We start from the raw sequence: 18,266 nt of genomic DNA, 5'->3' as shown, positions 1-18,266 counted from the left end.
AAAATGAAAAAAAAAAAAGCAATCTATATCTGGAACCCAGAGGGATTTCCTTATGTGGATGAATGCATGTTTTGGTTTTTCATTATGTTTTCAAATTATCCCCTCACTGCCATTTGTTAACTGGCACTTGTGCTAAGAACAATAATGTAGCACCTTATCTCTTCCAAAAAAAGAGAGAGCCAAATGTCTGAGCACTGCTGTAGGTTCGCATTTTGTGTTGAATATTTCAATTTCATAAAATACAATTGTCATTTAAAAATAATAAAAAAATCACTTACTTTGCTAAAGATCAAACATAATGGAAATAATGTAAACATCCAAAAGCTTGAATTCATTCCTAACTGGATTCATCTTTACAGGCAGGCAATAGCAAAATGTTAAGTCTCATAGTAGTCCAAAGAAACTCATGGAACAATGCATGCATTTTCATTGACACAAAAAAAAGACTGGACTGTAAGGAAGAGAAACTACTTCAGTCATATCACACTGTTATTGTGAAAGAATAATGTGCTATAATCCAATATCTAGGACAAGTGTATACCCCAACTGTAGAATAGCATCACTTAAACTGGAAACAACAGAACAGATCACTATAGGAAAATATTTATAAAATACTGTACACCGCTTCCTCAGTCGGCCAGCATATGTAAACAAACAGCTAAGTTCAGTTGAGTTTGAAAATATTATTAAAGTTAATTTATCTTATAATCTTTTGCATAACATGCCAGTTCATCTTTCACACTATCACAACTCACCTGTCACAGCCCACAGTGGCTCACTAAGAGCTCATACAGACATTTAAGTGGAACTATACAGAGAAATGTGTGAAACATATCAAACTTACACACTGTGACCAGAAATGCATATTCCATATGTAAGCTAATAATTGGATAGTGGAACTTAATGCTTGATGCAACATGTGCTATTTTATTGAATGTTACAGATTTACAAACAAGACCTTATAATGTGATATTAAAACCGTCCTGTAACGTTCACTAATGTTACCACATGTCACAACTATACTGGTTTATATATGGGAGATATGTATATATGTGTGTATATATATCTATTTCATAAGCTATCCTTTGATACAGAATATGTCATATGGCACATGCTATAGCTACATGATGATGGATGACAAGACCTACTCTCACTAATTTTACGGTCATAATATTGGGAGTGGGAAATCTGGTCCCATTGCAAGGAATGGGTGTTTTACCATCAAATTCAAAAAGAAGCAGTTTGATGCAATGTCTAAAAAACAGGTGAAGATAAAATAATCTAACATCTGTCATAATATATTCTATAGACACCACATTGTAGAATAAATGGGAAACATTCAGGAAAAGTAGTGTTCTGACATCTTGCAGTCACACTTTTAATATCTGAATTTACATTTTATATATAATGGCAAATTTTAAGAGGTAAATAAAGTGTCCTGTTTCATTTTACCTGGAATGTGTGCTCCAGATCAATAAAGTGCTGTATCCTAAACATTTATACAGCTTCTGGGTTTGGCAAATTCCTTTACCCTGACAAACTAAGCAATGAAATCTACCCCAGAGGAGAGCCCTATGCCTTGAACTAATTCACTAAGCGCTGTTGAGGAATTTCTAATGAATCTGAAGTTCCTCTAGAGTAGGCCAGTAATATGGTGAAGGTGGAAGAGTCCACAAACAGTTTTAGCAGACATTCGTAAAAGTAACAAAGAAAGTGAGAATATCCCCCTCTACTCACCAAGGACAGATAGATTTGGAGAAGCCTTAGGTAAAGGCTGCTAACAGAAGTTGGCACATTTGAAGCAGATTGTTAAACACAAGTTCCTTTGCCCCGGGGCATTTTGCTACTGTTCAACAATCAGCCTGTCACAAGCATGCTTCATAATGCACAGAAAGGTTTCTGACCTTTCTTGGTGTTGCCATGTGACCGTAACGCTGCACATGGACTGCAAGGCAATTGCATAAACACGGTGTCTTGGTGGAGTTCAGCTCACTGAAAGCCTGATCAAATAGAAGAAAGCAAGGAACACGTTGGTGCAGGAAGTATGAAACACATTGTGCTTAAAGTTCCCATGCTGCATTTCTTTATTTCCTGAACTTTCCAACGTAGTGACTTGGTACCTAAATGTTTTCACCTTCTTTGCCTCTTTTCTTGAGGCTGATGATTATTTCTATGTCTGGATATGTTGCCTTTCAGACTTAGCTCTCATACAGTGCTCAGAGTCTCCCACGGTGAGATCCCAGTGAGAAAACACCAGCCTGCATTTTCAAAGCTGCCTTAGAGATTTGGAAGATAATTCCCATTTAAATAATCGGAAGCATGTACCCCACTCGCATGTGTTCCTTTTTAATAACAAAAAGGAGCTGGTTCTACACAGATGTTGGTCATTGTAGAGATGTTTTAATTTTTAATAGCACTAGCTTCCACTCTACAAGCTTAGAAGTTGTGCCTTCATAAAGGATGTGAAATTTTGATCCAGTTGCAGTTTATGCTTCTCCACCCTTTTCCTATCTTCTGAATACCCTTCCACCTGTGACCACTGTGATATCTTCCCATGAGAAGTTTGAAACTGTGGTTGATATTGTGGCCCCTTGGAACGTAGGTTGGGTCAGTGGAGTTACGACTGTCTTCAGCCAAAACCCATAACTGCATTACTGTTCAGATATACTTTCTGCTACTAAAATGTGTGTTGTGTGATATGCTGCTGAACAGTGGAAGCCTCGTCACAACTGATGGCTTTTGCTGTTTACAGACACCTGCAGTTTCACTTTGGTACTTCAACTTACCTTAAAAGCATAAATACTGTTTAGTGTTTTCCAGTCCTCTGCCTACAACATTTTCCCTTAAACAACTTCAGTCTAATTGCATTAATCTGGATTCAGACTGCTTGATAAATCTTATATACTTTCAAATGTTCAAATACAGCCATTTCCTCATGAAAAAAAAAAAAAAAGTGTATATTTTTAAGTGAGGGAATGATGTGAAAAATCGGCAGCTCATATGGAACAGCAAGAAGAGCCTGGTAGCAGCCTGGTGGATAAATCTCCCCAAGTTGTATATGTAATTAAACGGAGCAGTGAGAACCTGACAGTATTACTACGCTCTGCTCTGATCACCCTGTTCTTACTGTTCCATCACATCCTTTGATTTAGTGAGACAACATATTGATGGCAAATGTGGTAAAAAAATAAATATATACTATTCCGCTTAATTACATTCATCCTGAGCTTGCTCAGCTGTGCTAGAATCTAGAATGCCTGTTTTATACAGGAAATCACCTGATATTTTAACATAAATTCTTCCTCCATTTAAGTTGTAGTACAAAAGGCATTTCATTTCCCTTTCTGCTCTTGAAAATATAAACTTTTTGTGGCACTAGAAGTCGATACAAAAAGAGACAAGTGAACATTACGGTTGTTATCTTGTTCATCTTTCTTATTTTCCACAAGTGTGGGATGCAAGGGATTTGGGAGACTTTAGGTTTGTTTGCTGCCAGTTCCTACGGAAATAACAAATGCTTTTCATCAGTCATCACAACGGTGAAACAGATGAAAAAGAAGTTGTGATTGAAGTTTAGAATATCTATTTTGTACATCTCTTTTTGCCAGTTAGTTCCTGCATCCTAAAAACTTGAATAATGATCAAAGATCTTAGGATGCCTTCTAATAAAAGGCAGATTTCTGAACCTACTCATTTATTTCTTGTGACTTCATAAAGGGGGCTTGTTATTCCTGTTGTTTACCGAAGTCTTCGTAAAGCTTTCATCCCTCCCTTTTTCTTTAAGTGCAAATGTCAACTGGGTCAAGATGCAGTAACTCAGTGGGCAATGCTGAGACTGACAATGTGCTCCCTTGACCAGTGGCTAATGCCAACTGGAGTTGACACGGGGTGACGTGAGGTTTTTTTTACTTCTGCTAAGAAAAATGGACTGGAGGGCAGATGACCCTTAGACTTCCAGTGAGCTTTGTCTAGGCCTAGCTGTGCTTGCTTTCAAAGCTGCGGAAGGCTCCCGTTCTTGACAGTCTCCTCATGGACAGGTTGTCCCCTCTGCTCTCTGGCCTTGAGGACTTACTCCTCTGGAAGGGGTTTCGCAGACCTGTTGTGTTTCGCTGTCTGTCAAGTTTGTCGCTGATAGAGTAGCTCTTCCGTGTGTGCTGTGCATACAACATGTTGGACTCCTCTGCAGAGTAGCTGTTGGCCCGCTCTATTTTTGGAAGTGGGATGCTGTTGGCCAGCGTTCTTGTAGCATTGCTGTCTTGAGGAGATAAGGGGATCCCCTTCTTGTCTTTGGCCTCAATATCCTCATGATCAGAGCTCGGATGGCTTAGTTCAGCTTCTCTCTCTGGGTGGCAGCATCCCAAGTCCTCCACTTTGCCTCCAAGACTTCCAGGGAAACTGGCCCTCTCTGCAATGGCCTGGGGAGCGCTCACACACCTTGTGTCTATGCAGTCCGTAATACTTGTGTACTCTGCTGTTTTGACTGGGATGCCAAGGCTGCTGAAGTAGCTTCGAGATGGAGAGAACATAAAACTGTGAGATTTCACAATCGGTGTTTCCTCCAGAATAAATGGAGTTGTAGCTAGATAACGACTGCTTTTAGATCGCTCTAAAGTGTGATACAAGGGAGGGTCTGAATCCCAGGGGATTTGGCAATCTGTGATTTGCGAATAGTCTGAAGAAAATGCTCTTGTTTCTATTCCAGAGGTTTCCTCATAATCAAGACTTCTGCCAGAAATTTTTTCGCCAGGTATACTGCTAATGTACGCACTGTTAGCTAAAATGGAGGAGGCTATGTGAGCCTGCAGAGTTGCATCTCTGGTACCAAGAATATTTATGGAGCTGTCGAGAGGCTCTGTGTCAGAATGCATCTCATCCATGGCAGAAACGTAGATGTCTATACAAGATGAAGGCCTTCTGGAGTCTGGGGCTATCGACAAAGTGCTGGTAGGGGCTAAGGGAACCTTTCCTTCTTTTGCTATTGAGTGGGAACTGATAGCCCGATGCAGGCTTGGAGATCTTTCCTTAAAAATGCTTTCAAACTTTTCCAAACCACACTTGTCCTTCATATTTGTTGCATAGAAAGAGTGGCTTCGCATACGGGGCATGATCGTTGGAGACGTTGGGGACATGGACTCCTCTCCTGTGGGATCTATGCTCTCTTGAAGCTTGTAAGTATTTCCTTCCTGGCTATTGAAACTACTCTGCCTCACAATGTAGGCTGCATCAGTACAGTCGGATGAGGTCCTGGATCGTATCTTGGTTGTCTCACCTCTCTCTATGCCAGTCAGTTTTTCTAAGGCAGTCACCATTCGTCCCATCATATCTTCCAGCTGAGCAAGCCTGATGTCAACGGTTTGCAGAGAGGCCTTCATGCAGTGCTCTCGCTCATTTACTTCTTCCAGTCGCATGGCCATATTCTCTACCCTTAAAAAGGCAAGAATTAAACAGGTTAATTTCTACAAAGCAGTAATGTTCAGCTAATAGGTCACCAAAACAAATGGAACAAATAGGTCTTAAAATTCAAAGCCAGTCTACACCATCTCATCTGCTTCAAAACTCTGCTAAAAGAGGTTCAGCAAACAAATACCATTCACTCAGGAAACTGCACCAGTGGGTTTAACCAGGGCTGTCTGGTGCATAACATAGAGGGGGTTTTGGGTGTGTCCTATCCTAGGGACAGGGGTCATTACAGAACCGTTACTATGATTTGCTGCCTCTCTGCTGCCAAAACTTCTAATTAGGTTGTTATGAATGAGTAACACTTAGAGTAGACACCACATGATGTTCCCAGTTGTGCCACAGGCAGGACCACTGCTGTTAATTGCAGAACTCAACGAAGTAATGAAAGTGGGTGATATGCCATAGAAGGTGGGTATCATCCCATTTATTTTTGATGTTTGCCCCATATTTACACCTGCTATGTGGACCTAAGAAGATTATGCCTTTGTTCTCCAATTAATTTTTAGCTCAGCTAATATAGAAAAAAAAAAAAAAGTATCAGCTATTTTATTGAATGTAGGTAGTATCAAGCGAAGTATGCATGAAAACTGCAGGGAGGAGAACGCTGATCTAACGAAATACAGCCTACAATAGAGTACACACACTGACATTGCTCCATTAATGTGATTGTGTTGTGGGTAGTCTGTATCGATAGTTTAAGGATTGAAATGATGGATTTTAAAGTTATTTATTAGCTACCTATCATAACATACAAATAAAAGGTTAGATTAAAGTATTAATAGGTAATAATTGAATGTGTGATCCTATAAAATTTTTTTGACTTTAAAGTGAATTGTGTACTAATTTATGCTGGTGAATTTCAACCATTTCTATTTTCTGGCTTCTAAAATGTCTCTACTGAAGGATTATATAAAAGTCCTCTAATTCTACATAATCAAATTGCCGTTAGCACATATGAAATTTCTTCTCATAATCATTTTCTCTGGTTGTAGTCCCTAGGGTAGACCAGGAACCTCCATTATCTGCCAAAGAAATATTAAAAGCAACACATTTATATAGATATCTTGGTCTGACTTTTAAGGTTACAATTATGATTTTCCCCATTCCTGTAGACAATGAAAAATAACAGAGAAGTGACAAATACCAAGTGGCAGAATTTCCACACTTTTCTCTTCACAAGTCTCTTCCTCTCTGCCTGTTAGTGCAATTCATACTCAAATGTTAATAGGCACCCTGTATCATAGCCAGGATTTCTCATGAGATAAATATAATCTTCTAGTACTGCTAGTTGATTTTCCAACAGGACGAGTGACCTGGAACTGGCGTAAGCATGAGCATAAATGCTCTTACTTGCCCAGAAGGAAACGATATTTTAGAGATGAATGAGTATTGGGCAGCATTAACACATTGTTAACTAATGCACAGAACTTTAGCTGGTAAAATACCGAGGTCTGACTACCTCGTGGTGATGAGCAACAGCAACCTGCCCGCACAAGAGAGGAGAGGGCGGAGTGTGACACCACTCCCTACAGCAAGTCTCACATTCCTGTGAAATATGGGCTTTTTCTGCTGAAGATCGTGAGTTTTGAAAGCACAAGCACAGCAAGTCATATGTGAAGCAGTAACTGTAATGCTGTCATCAGACTTCAATAGATGGATGATCAAGTAATCACTGCTAAGAAATGAACCTGTAGTTTCAAGCAATCTCACTCTACTCATTATCATTTAGGCACCAGTCTACCTCTAGTCCTATCAAGTCCTCCAACAAAACAGATTAATATTGCAAGCAAAGGATATATAATTCCATAGTGAGAGAGCAGGTTATATGGCAAGCAGTTGAATTCTCCCTCATGTGCATTAGTTATCTGAACTGCTATTTTATAAAAACAATTATAGTTTTGAAATATTTGTCAGCTAATAATAGAGTGCCTCGTCACACATTCATATTCTGTAACAACTGCTCCAAGATGATGATCAGATATAACATCACCATTTTAGGGCTGTCAGACATATGGAATGATTTGAGAAATCTGGATTTTACTTGAGAATGCTCAAATTACAACCAACAAAAAACCATTCACTCCAGGAAGTTACCCAAGAACTGGAATGAATTTATAACATTCTGTGAAGCTAATTGTATAGTCTTGGCTTTGTTTTTGTTTTTATTTTCTTGCTTTGAGAGATGTACACAAGTGAAATAATTTTTAATACAAACATAGCTGGTTGAATTATTGTACTCGGTTACATATTTCTATCTGGAATATGAGTAGAATAGCCCACAGTGAGATAAGTTTTGCACTCTGCATTCATGTGAGGGCTATGCAGTGCTACTGAACACAACTAATGCATCCCAAGAAGAACCTACAGTCATACGTTATTGGTATACATTCATATATTTGCCCTGCCTTCCCTGAACATGATCTATTAGCTACTGCCAGAGCCACATTGTGCAAGACTGGTGGTATTGCTGGCCAAGACAAAGAGAGACTTTTGAGTTACATGGCCTGTTGGTTGCCATGGAAGTAATCACAGATGTGATTGCATTGATAGTAGTGGGAAATTTATATAGAAACTCAACAAGATAAGGAAAGTATAGTCTGGGTTCAGAAACCAAGGGCAATCAGAGATGTGCATAGATAATTGAGAAGTACCTACATGTATTTACACTGGATGGGCCCTGACTATATAATTTTATTCACAAAAAGAAAGCTTGATTGGTGATGATCTCCTCCAAACCCAAAGCTATTAGCTGAATTTAGTCACCTTTTGTTATATATATTGCATATAGCTGGTCCTAGATTTTTTAACAAATATTTATTCTTTTAATTAGTGATACTCTCTTACATTAATTTGATGTTCAGTTCTGCAAGCATTCATCACACAGAACAGGACCAGGCTCTGGGAGTAATCTTACTAAAAACATGATAAAATCACATCAGCCAAATACTGTGGACATAAGAGGATATGTTCTAGAGAAATACAGTCATAATCTGGTCTTTAAAATCTTTTAATAAGTGAAATTTTCTGTTTCCCATATTGTTGGATGATCTTGCACTCAGCGAATAGAGCTAGACCTGTATTTCCTTCAGAAACAGTTTTGAATTAAAAACTATTTCAAAATAAGAATGCCAAAGTTTTGCTTTGGATTTTTTTCTATGTGTATTGGAGATAGTATAAACCTTTTGACAAATCTCACAATATCCATGTATGATGCCTCCATTGCACCTGTGCTTTTCCTTACAGCAAGATTTATCCAACGTATGAGGAGGTGCCAAGTCACTCTAACAGACTGGCGTGAGAACAGAAAAAGAGGAGGCTACATGTAAAATGCGCATCAAGTGTCTTCTGCTGAAGCTCGAAATTTTCTAATAGTGAAACAAACATGGACTACCTGAGGACAATATTCAGCAAGCAGGAAAAAAATTAAAGGTCAGAACTGTGAACCTTGCAAAGACTTTATATTACCTGTGACGAGCCTTTTTAATTATGGTTTGGGAGACGATGGCTTTTGATGGAATTTGTTTTGGTTATATTTATTTCTAACCTTTGAACATCAGTTCATCAATAATTTAAATGAAGTAATGATTTAATGTGAGTAAGGCACTCTTTTCAGAAGCAGACCTCTTAACTGAATGCTCGAATTAGGTTCACAAGTCCCTTTGTGGACCTGTGCCCATTTTTAAGGCATCATTTATACTTTGAAATAATTTTCTACTGCTGCAAAGACTGTAGACACTGAAAGTCACTTACAGGGGTATCCACCCTGCTCATTATAGGTGACTGTAGAATGGTTTTATTTAAATAAAACATAGACAGCAGTTCCCAAGCCTGTAACAGGCTATTGGTACTTTGTTTGACATCTTTTGGTAAAATATTGCTGATGCAAGTGGCCAGCCAGTTTTCCCAAGTGTGGTGCTTCCTTCAGGCTAAGGGCTGTTGGGTTGTCCTTGCTTCATTCCCACTTAACTCTTTGTGACCACAGAGAGATGCAGCTGGATTCACAGACATTTGCTACTGTCACTCTGCATGTGTGGCTGGATCTGGTAGACTCAGTAGTGGCTCTTTTACTAATTCAAACCTATTTCTGTGCACTTTAGCCTGCCAGCTCTGAAATCAAGATAATAACTATGTCTTCATTCACACAGATGCTGTTAGTGTAATTGCACTGCAGACTATAAAGTGTAAAGGTGCTATAGTAATGGACACCATATAGTACCAAAGAGGACATAATAGTATCTACTCCAACCAGCTTATCTGCCTTTTAAATATTGTTAGGATGTGACCCTGCTGCCTTTGGAATCAGCAAGAGGTTTTGCATTGGGTTTGAAAGACTCTAGACCTGTCCATACAGAAAAAATGCCTACTGAAGAGATTGTTTTAGGAAGGAAAGTAGCACAGTCTTTTTTGATCATATTATGCATGCCTCTGTGCTGGTCAAAATGTGCCACTGAAAGTTTCACAGTGATTAGAAAGGGTCTCCAGGAAAAGCTGTGATTCTTCTGCTGCAATGCAGTGAATTTGTCCAACTTCGCTTTCCTCAGGGGTCTCTAGGAGATTCACCAAGATTCGCCTAACCTGATAAATGCAGTTAAGGGAAACACCTTACAGCTTTCTACTGCTTTGATTTTTCTGCTTAGTCAGTCACTTCCACTAACCTGATGCTACTTCCATGTGCCTGTGTGAGATCGTAGCTACTGAGCTACTCCTCCAAGTTACTTAGTGCCTGGGGTCAGGGAAGGACAAACATCAAGTGTATTTCAAGCTTTTAATTTCTGACTGTGAAAGGGTCAGGCAAAGGAGAGATTCTGTGTGGTGACACCACATCTGGACACCTTTGTGGTGTTCTTTGTTACAAAAGAAGTAAGGTGATTGCTGTACAAGGACAGGTCCCACAGGACCCAGGGTGGACTATTCCAAGGTCAGAGTATGAACTGCAGCTTGTTCTAGGTGACTCAGACAAGATGCTGTGGTCCTGACCCAGCACAGCCACGGATCACTTAGCTGAAATTGTTCATTTATACCCAGGTCAATATAGCAAGAAACAGGTTCTCTTGTTCTTTTGTTTTCCTGAGCTCCTAACCGGCCTCTGGGACCCACCTAGACTGAGCCTTAATGCAAGACTCTGTTCCTGTCTCCTATTTCCCTTCCAGTGCGAGCCCCCTACTCCATCTTACAGGCGTACTGGGCTTTGCACCTACGGTGTGCAGCTGTTCTTCCTCCAAGTAGGACCTACGGCACTCTGATAAATCCAGCTGCAAGCAGGAGCTGCTCAAGCAAGAGGTGAGTGTATCACAGATGTGTGGAAGAGAGGGAAGGCAGTGAGCAGTCCAGGTCCAGGTGCAGGTATGCTACACAGGGCTTGTCCCAGCTCCTCCTTCTCCTTGACCCTAAAAGCATCCTCAGCTTCCTGCAAATGGAAGCTCTTCACGGGGAACTTTACTCACATTCGCAGGGCTTTCTGGTTCAATTTTACATCATGTAAAGCTGAGTTAATTGGACAGACAAGCTGATATCTCATGGCTATAATGTGCTTGGTCTACTACTACAGGCTAATAACTGGGCCTTGGAAGAGAAGCTGTGTAGTATTGCATCTTCTATGTTTTCTTTGTTTTATATCTTGTTAGTTGTTCAAAGACATTTCTATATAGAAACTATAAAGTGCAAATCTGGATTTTAAATATTTGAATATTCCACTGATTAGAAAAAAGAAGTTTGGTCTTTTAGATTAAGAACACTTCAAGGGATACTTCTCTGGCCATAATTGCAGGCAAAATGACAGACCTAGGCATCCAGTTTTTAAAATGTGTGTTATTTAAGATACTTAGATAGCCCTGATTCCTCAAACACCTTTAAAGTAATCCTCAGATCTTTGAAGTATTTGCACTTGCCTTGTGTAGCAGAGCATTGCAGTTGGTTTGGCAAGGAGAGAAGAGAGCTGTATGAGATGAGAACTGCATTCACCTGGTATTTCATTGCTGTAAGCCCTAGTAGTGTGCTTGTGTCCCAGGGTGGCCTCTGCACCCCATGGAGTTGCTACCTGGGTCTCCCTTACAGAGCTGGGGCATGCCGGTTTCCACATTACACTATTGGCTAAGGTAAATGGGTTTTTAGAGAACTATTTCTCTGTGGGGCTCAGGTGCTTGTCTTAATTTAGGATTCATAACCATGAACTCTCTTCTGGAACGAGGTGCTATAAGCCATTCATTTAAAATAGAGATAAGGACTCTTTTCCTATAAAACAGGGCCAGCACAGAGTGCAAAGGCAAACTGTTATGTATTAATTTTCAAGAAATTAACAGATTCATGAATTTTTGGGACTGATGAATCTGAAGACCAGCAACTTACACTACATTAATTACTACCTTTGTCCTCTGCGCATTTCATTGCTGTAGGTGAAATGTCTAGTGACCTTTAAATTAATGTCAATTAATGTCAATTTATCTGAATGGCTAGCAGGTCAGTGCTAAAGCCATAGTTTTCATTGAGGAACTCTCATTTACTCTCCCATTGTGTTCTGACTGCTTGTTCCCTAAAGTTCTGCTTTAAGAACTGAAATGCAAGAATAATTTGTGTGTCTCATTATGCCAGTTGTGTTCTAATACAACAGGTTAAAAGAGTCATGTTTTCAAAACTTTGAGGAACATTTGCTTTAGCAAAAATAAAAAAAGAGAAAAGAAATTCATCACCTTTTATCACTCTACTTGTTAGTCAAGACATTAAAAAGTACCTCAAATGGTTCCTTTCTCAAGAAAAAGAAAGGAAGGGTGAGAATGGCAACAGAAACACATTTCCAGATCAACTATGAGAGAACAAACAAAAGAAGTGCACCTTTCTGAAGTGACACGGATTCTTTCATCATTGGAGGAATTGAATCGGTCATCCTTTTCTCTAAAATATTCTTCTATGCACTGCTCTTCAAAATCATGGACTTTTTTCAATTCATCCTCAGTTATGAAAAGTTCTGTGGAAACAATGGAAAAATGTGAATTTGGCAAAGATTAACATGTGAAATTATTTACATTTTATTGTGGAATTATGGACTGAACTTTCAAAAGCAGGCTTCAAATTTATCTGCCGTTTTGGTATGAAAGCAGATAGATGCAGCTAATTACCAAATTAGTGGCTTCAATTATATATGATTCTGGAGACAGAAACACTTAAGCAGGCAAATGCTGAGCAAACATGAATGTGTTTTGATTGCAAGAGATCTAAACACAGCTGCTGGTCAGGTCCTGGAGAGGCAGTGGGGGCCAGAGGCCACCTGTAACCTAATACAAATATAATCAAGTTAGCAGACTGCTAGGAAAGGAGTCAGAGTACAGAGGATCTATTTGACAGGGCAAGAGCATATCTGCAAGCAGCAGCAAGGGCTGTGGCAGACAGTGTGATGTGAGTGGGAGGAAAGCAGTCTGGTTGCACTTGCCAGTGCCACCACATGGCTCCAGCTCCCTCCTCATAGAGAAGTCGGTGGTGGCATGGGCTAATATTGGGAAGAGATGCACATCCCTCAGCTCCCTGCCTCTGGCATGTACCTTGGGGGAGGTGGAGATCTTCTACTTTGAAGAAGTAGATAGAGAAGAGGAAAAATAGTGTTATCAAAATAGTCTGACAGGTTTTTCATCATGCTTATGGGAGTTCATATTAAAGTGTCTGGAGAAACTACTCCTCCAGTTTGAGTCGGTGTCAAGGAGAGAACATGTGTCTACAAAATAATAACTTCTCACCATCTCTCAGCTTATCTGGGTAAAAAGTGTGTTGGGGGGAAGTATGTACTGTTTGCTCAAAAAGTAGGAATGCTTTCTCTGTATTTTCAGAAATAAAACTGAGATCTGGAAGTGCAATGGACTGTAAGAAGAATTCCAGCAAAATCAGCCCCTTTGCTTTGAAGGAACAAAGCGGGGAACAACCCCAAAAAATCCCAGAAAAATGTAGACTTACTAATGCTCTGAGGAGACCAAAGGGTTGGGCAATGCAGGTAAAACTAACCGATTCAGGTAAGATTTTTGCAGTTAAAAGTAGTTCTCTACTGGAAAGGTTATCAAGGTGCTGGACTTGGCCTTCATTCATGTTAAACACCAGGCATTACCAAGGGCTTTGCAAAGCCCCATTCTATAAATTGTCTAAGGCTTACTTAATCCATAGTCTCTCTCATCTGGGTCACTTTCATGTTTCCGCCATCTGCAGCAGAGGTGTTGGAATATCATAGTCATGTGGCTGAAAATGATCAGAGGCGGTGGGAGAACAGGTCTTTCGTGAAATGTCATGATTAGCTGATATCTTTGAAACTTCCATACTTGGTTGGATATGGATTTGACTTCAAAAAATGTATTGCTAGAAAGCAAGAAGAGGAAAATAACATCAGGTTTAAATGGTTTTGGGTACTTTGCTGAAGATGATATGACAGCACCTTAACTAGACACATTTTACTTATAATGGCAAATGTTTCCTTGTCACAAAAAGAGGAAAAGGAACAAAAGAAATAAGTAAGTTTGCGCTTCAGCCAAGCACAGAGGCAACCAGCCATTTCAAAGTATCTTACTACAGCATACATCTGCTCTGTACAACCAGAGTCTTACAACAACCCAACGAGACAGGGAAGTATTTTTATTCTTGTTTTCTGTATCGGGAGTGAATGATGCCATAACTGAACTTTAAATTTTTGGCTTCTCTGCCCTGATTCCCATCAGGTGTCTGTCCTTGGAAATGAGACAATGTGAAGAACTTGGCATTTCCATCATTTCCTGGAGACAAGCTACTGCCTCTTTCCCTTTCACCCTCACATCCTCTGAAAATGGATCTCGGCCAAAGTCTTCAGCTTAGCAGCCTTCTTAGGCTGTGAATAATGTCCATACCCCCCCCAAGTCCATACATTGCAATGTGTCACTCACTTGAAAACAGCAATGAGGAGGTTCACCAAAAGGATGTTTGCAACCAAAAGGTAACAGGCCATGATGGCAGGAACGATCCATGCTCCTGTTTTGCAGGGAGGTAGCTGGATTATTTTGCCATCTTCTCTGGTTTCATTTTGACCACAAGGAGCTGGTAACAAAAATGCCAAAAATAAATGCAAAATGGGAATGAATCTTATTTTTTCAGAAATATTTAAATATTTATATAGGCCTGCCTGCAAAAGCAGTATCTTCCAAGTAACAGCAGGATTGGTGCTCCCCCCAAGAAGTTTGCACTTGCTATCACAGATTTTACAAGCTGCAGTTCTTGTTATTGTGTGTTATTTGCCATGAATATCAAAATATTCCCCTCCGAAATTGCAGGAGACATGCCTGGTGTAAGTAAGCTGCCTGGTTGCACACAGCTAAAATATCATAGTACTCTGGTAGTAAGTAGTGGCTGTGCAAATAAAATGATCAAAACGTTTAATCCTGGAAAAAAGCTTTGCTAATGGTGAAAGCCTGGTCTTTATTGATTAATGGAGAGGGATGTGATAAATAGCATAAGGAAAAAGAAGTACATGAAAGTAAATTAAAGAGTAGACATTTATTGCTGTGCACTGCACTGCCCCAAGCCCCTCTGGGACATGCTCATAATGAATGACCCTCTACTATTAAGGATTTCTGACTGCATGCCTCGAAACAGTAGGGGAGATTATCAAGTCTTTACTGTACCAGGTAAATGGACATGTAGGCAGCAGAGTTGCCACCTGTTTCTTCCCTGAATGCTTTGGAACCAAAACGTTCTCAGTATTAACATTGCAGAACTGAAGCAAGGTGACAGAAAACATTGTGAAATGGTTTTCCTTGCTTATTTTTTTAAGTGTCTTGATGTGCTGTGGCAGGTGATCTGCATTCGCAAGTGTGGGTTCAGTTTACATCTTTCTGGCCTCAGTCCTAGTGGTCCTAAGTACCTCTGTAACTAGCTCTTCAAGAAAATAACAGAAGCAGCAGATTACATGTACAAACCATCTTAGAAATTTGCGCAACACTACAGCTAGCTTCCCCTTGTCCCCAGCAAAAAGAAGTTTAAATGAGGAATTTCCAAATTGCTCAGCACTGGCTCACTCAGTTTCCCACTGACTTTACAGACAACAAAGTTTGCCAATCCCATATGTTTTGTAAAATTCCACTCTATGTTAACGAATCCATGATTTCCAATACCATTACTTGTTCTCAAAAAGGTCCTTCTGAACTAGGCTTGCAGAGCATGGGATTCAATTGTGGGTGTCTGTATTGGCAATCACCTGATATTACATGTGATTTGGGTACTTCGGTTTTGGGCACTACGTGTAGCTGTTAGGCTATTACATATAGAAATATTATCGCCATATGGGACAGAAGAATACATGATATATCAGCTTCAAAGAAGAACTCTCCCAAAATATTCAACTCATGGAAAAAGAAGTGGCAAAGCCAAATACAATCAATACTACTTTTACAAGCAGCTCTGTTGTGTCTGGACCCATGGTGTCACTTGTCCTTCCTACTTAACAAAAATACATTTTACTACTGGAACAGGCTGAAAGTACACAATTCTGTATTTCTTAGAAAGAATCACCTTGCAGATCATTTTAATTTAGTGCTAATTTCATGCTTCCCGCACTGCTCCAAGCAGCAGTTTCATTTAGACATTCAAAATGGCTGCTGTGAGCGTCGGGCTATGTGCACTCAGCCTTTGCCCAGCAGAAACTGGGACATTCAATACCTCTTGGCATTAGCACTCAGTGTGAGACTTGTATTTCTGTTTGTGTTGGGAAACACTAACTTGCTCACATGTTGCTTCAGAGCTATGAAGCCCAACACAACACAGTACAGAAACCCATCATGATTTTACTAGTAATGGAACAATCATTCTATCAGTTGATGAAACCTGTTGTCCTTTTGTGTGCTGAAGAAACAATATCTTTTGTAGCAATGAGAGAAATCAGTGAAAAGCATATTTATATCAATGAGATCAAAAACTCAACTCAAAGTGTGGTTACAATTCTATTATCCCATTTTTTCTACTAAAAAAAAGAATTTAATCAAAAAAAAAATCAGCTTTGACAACTGCCAAGACAAAAATTATTTCTCCGGCTTTATTTGCCTATGACATAGTATTCAGAATACCATTAATGCATCCCTGTCTGTTTATGCCACACAGTCATGGCTAAATTAGACTTCCTACAAAGACAAGATCCTATAGTCTATTCTATACATGCATAGATGTTTGGCTTGTTCTGAAGGTTTGCAAAAGTTTTTCTCTTTTGCACATTCTGTTGCAGGAACAGTTTTTAAATAACAAGGGAATACTAATCTCATGCCTTTCTTTATGGGGAACTAAGCTACCAATTAATCTTCACATCTTCAGCTGCATGAGAAATTGTATGATTGTGTCCAAAATGCAGAAGCCTGCGTTCCACTGCGCATCACTGAACATCTTCATCCATCTTTAAACTATAATATTATTTTTAAAGGATTTTTTTTCCATTAATAAAGAAACTGTTTGTTTAAAATAATTACTACCAGGGAACCAGAAACAGAAATTTCTCCCTCTGTGAAGAAGGACAGAGGACTCTGGCAGGAGGCTAAAAGTAGCAATGATAATAGAATCATAGTATATTAGGTTGGAAAAGACCTTTAAGATCATCAGGTCCAACCATTAACCTCGCACTGCCAAGCTGTTCCTAAGCACCACGTCTGCACGGCTTTTAAATACCACCAGGGATGGTCACTCAACCACTTCCCTGGACAGCCTGTTCCAATGTGTGACAAACAATTTGGTGAGGACATTTTTCCTAATATCCAATCTAAACCTCCCCTGGCGCAACTTGACAGACAAAACAACCCCAGTTCCCTCAGCTGCTCCTCACAAGACCCGTTCTCCAGGCCCTTCACCAGCTTCATTGCCCTTCTCTGGACACGCTCCAGCACCTCAGGGTCTTTCTTGCAGTGAGGGGCCCAGAACTGCACCCAGCATTCGAGGTGCAGCCTCACCAGTGCCAAGTACAGGGGCACGATCGCTTCCCTGCTCCTGCTGGCCACACTATTGCTGATACAGGCCACTAGAAAATGAAGATACTTGTTTGTAGGGTTCAAGACTTTGTTACAGTAACACGGGACAGTTCACTACCCCCCATCTTAGTATGCAGAGTCCCAAGCATGTCTTATCTCCATGTTATGGTAAGCTGGGGTAGTTCGCTTCCCCCCATCTGCACGCACCCCTGCAGGGGTGCCAACGTGAGGGCCAGCTGCGGATCTCAGAATTCAGACAACAGCACCGGCGTTACATCAGCGAGTTTGCTACTGAGCAAAACAGGACAGTGCATGTGCATCGTATGTTAAGCAGTGCAAGTTTTATTATCCACCCCTGCGGTGCTTTCCCTTGAGCTTCACTCCCGAGCTGGGCTCCACTGTTTTGGGTCCCCATTTTGTTTGTGTTTGGCGCCCTGGGGCTCCCACCATGGTAACACTATGCTTCCCATGAAGGCAAAGCTTTCACTTGCTTAGTGTTGTGCCTCGTCCCTGAGAGACAGCTACCTTTCATGTGTAACATGATTTGACCATTTTATTTATGTTTAGAGAAATGCAGTGATTTTTGTAGTACATGCAGTAACACACTGTGATAACAAACTGTTTCAAAGCAGAATTTAACATGTATGAAAACACACTCATATTTTTACATTACAGCCTTGCTTTAACAAAAAATACATAGAGTACTTAATTCTAGTGAAATGTTTTGCTGAAGCAAATTCTGCCTATTTCAGGTAACTGAAAAACTCAATCAATCTGATGGCTCCAGGCCATTGTGTGAAGGTCGGACATTATGTCCTGAACTCAGGGCTTTAGAAAAAAATAAATGGCTGGAGGTTTAAT

General features: G+C 40.0%; 1 protein-coding gene across 8 annotated transcripts in view; it reads right to left on the bottom strand.

Moving 5' to 3' along the window:
- Window positions 1–3,974: 3,974 nt before the first annotated feature.
- Window positions 3,975–18,266, bottom strand: part of TRPM3 (transient receptor potential cation channel subfamily M member 3) — a 289,638-nt gene continuing 275,346 nt past the window's right edge. For all 8 annotated transcript variants that reach the window (XM_086479116.1, XM_086479117.1, XM_086479118.1 and 5 more), the window contains 4 exons: window positions 14,349–14,499; window positions 13,592–13,791; window positions 12,289–12,421; window positions 3,975–5,424 (listed from right to left, as the gene is read on the bottom strand). In XM_086479116.1, the coding sequence (XP_086335242.1) occupies window positions 3,975–5,424; window positions 12,289–12,421; window positions 13,592–13,791; window positions 14,349–14,499 (1,934 nt within the window). The remainder of the gene's footprint in view (window positions 5,425–12,288; window positions 12,422–13,591; window positions 13,792–14,348; window positions 14,500–18,266) is intronic.

Source organism: Leptosomus discolor, chromosome Z (assembly GCF_034619465.1).
Source record: "Leptosomus discolor isolate bLepDis1 chromosome Z, bLepDis1.hap2, whole genome shotgun sequence".
In the NCBI taxonomy this organism is placed as follows: domain Eukaryota; kingdom Metazoa; phylum Chordata; class Aves; order Leptosomiformes; family Leptosomidae; genus Leptosomus; species Leptosomus discolor.
This window is presented reverse-complemented; position numbering and strand designations above follow the sequence as displayed.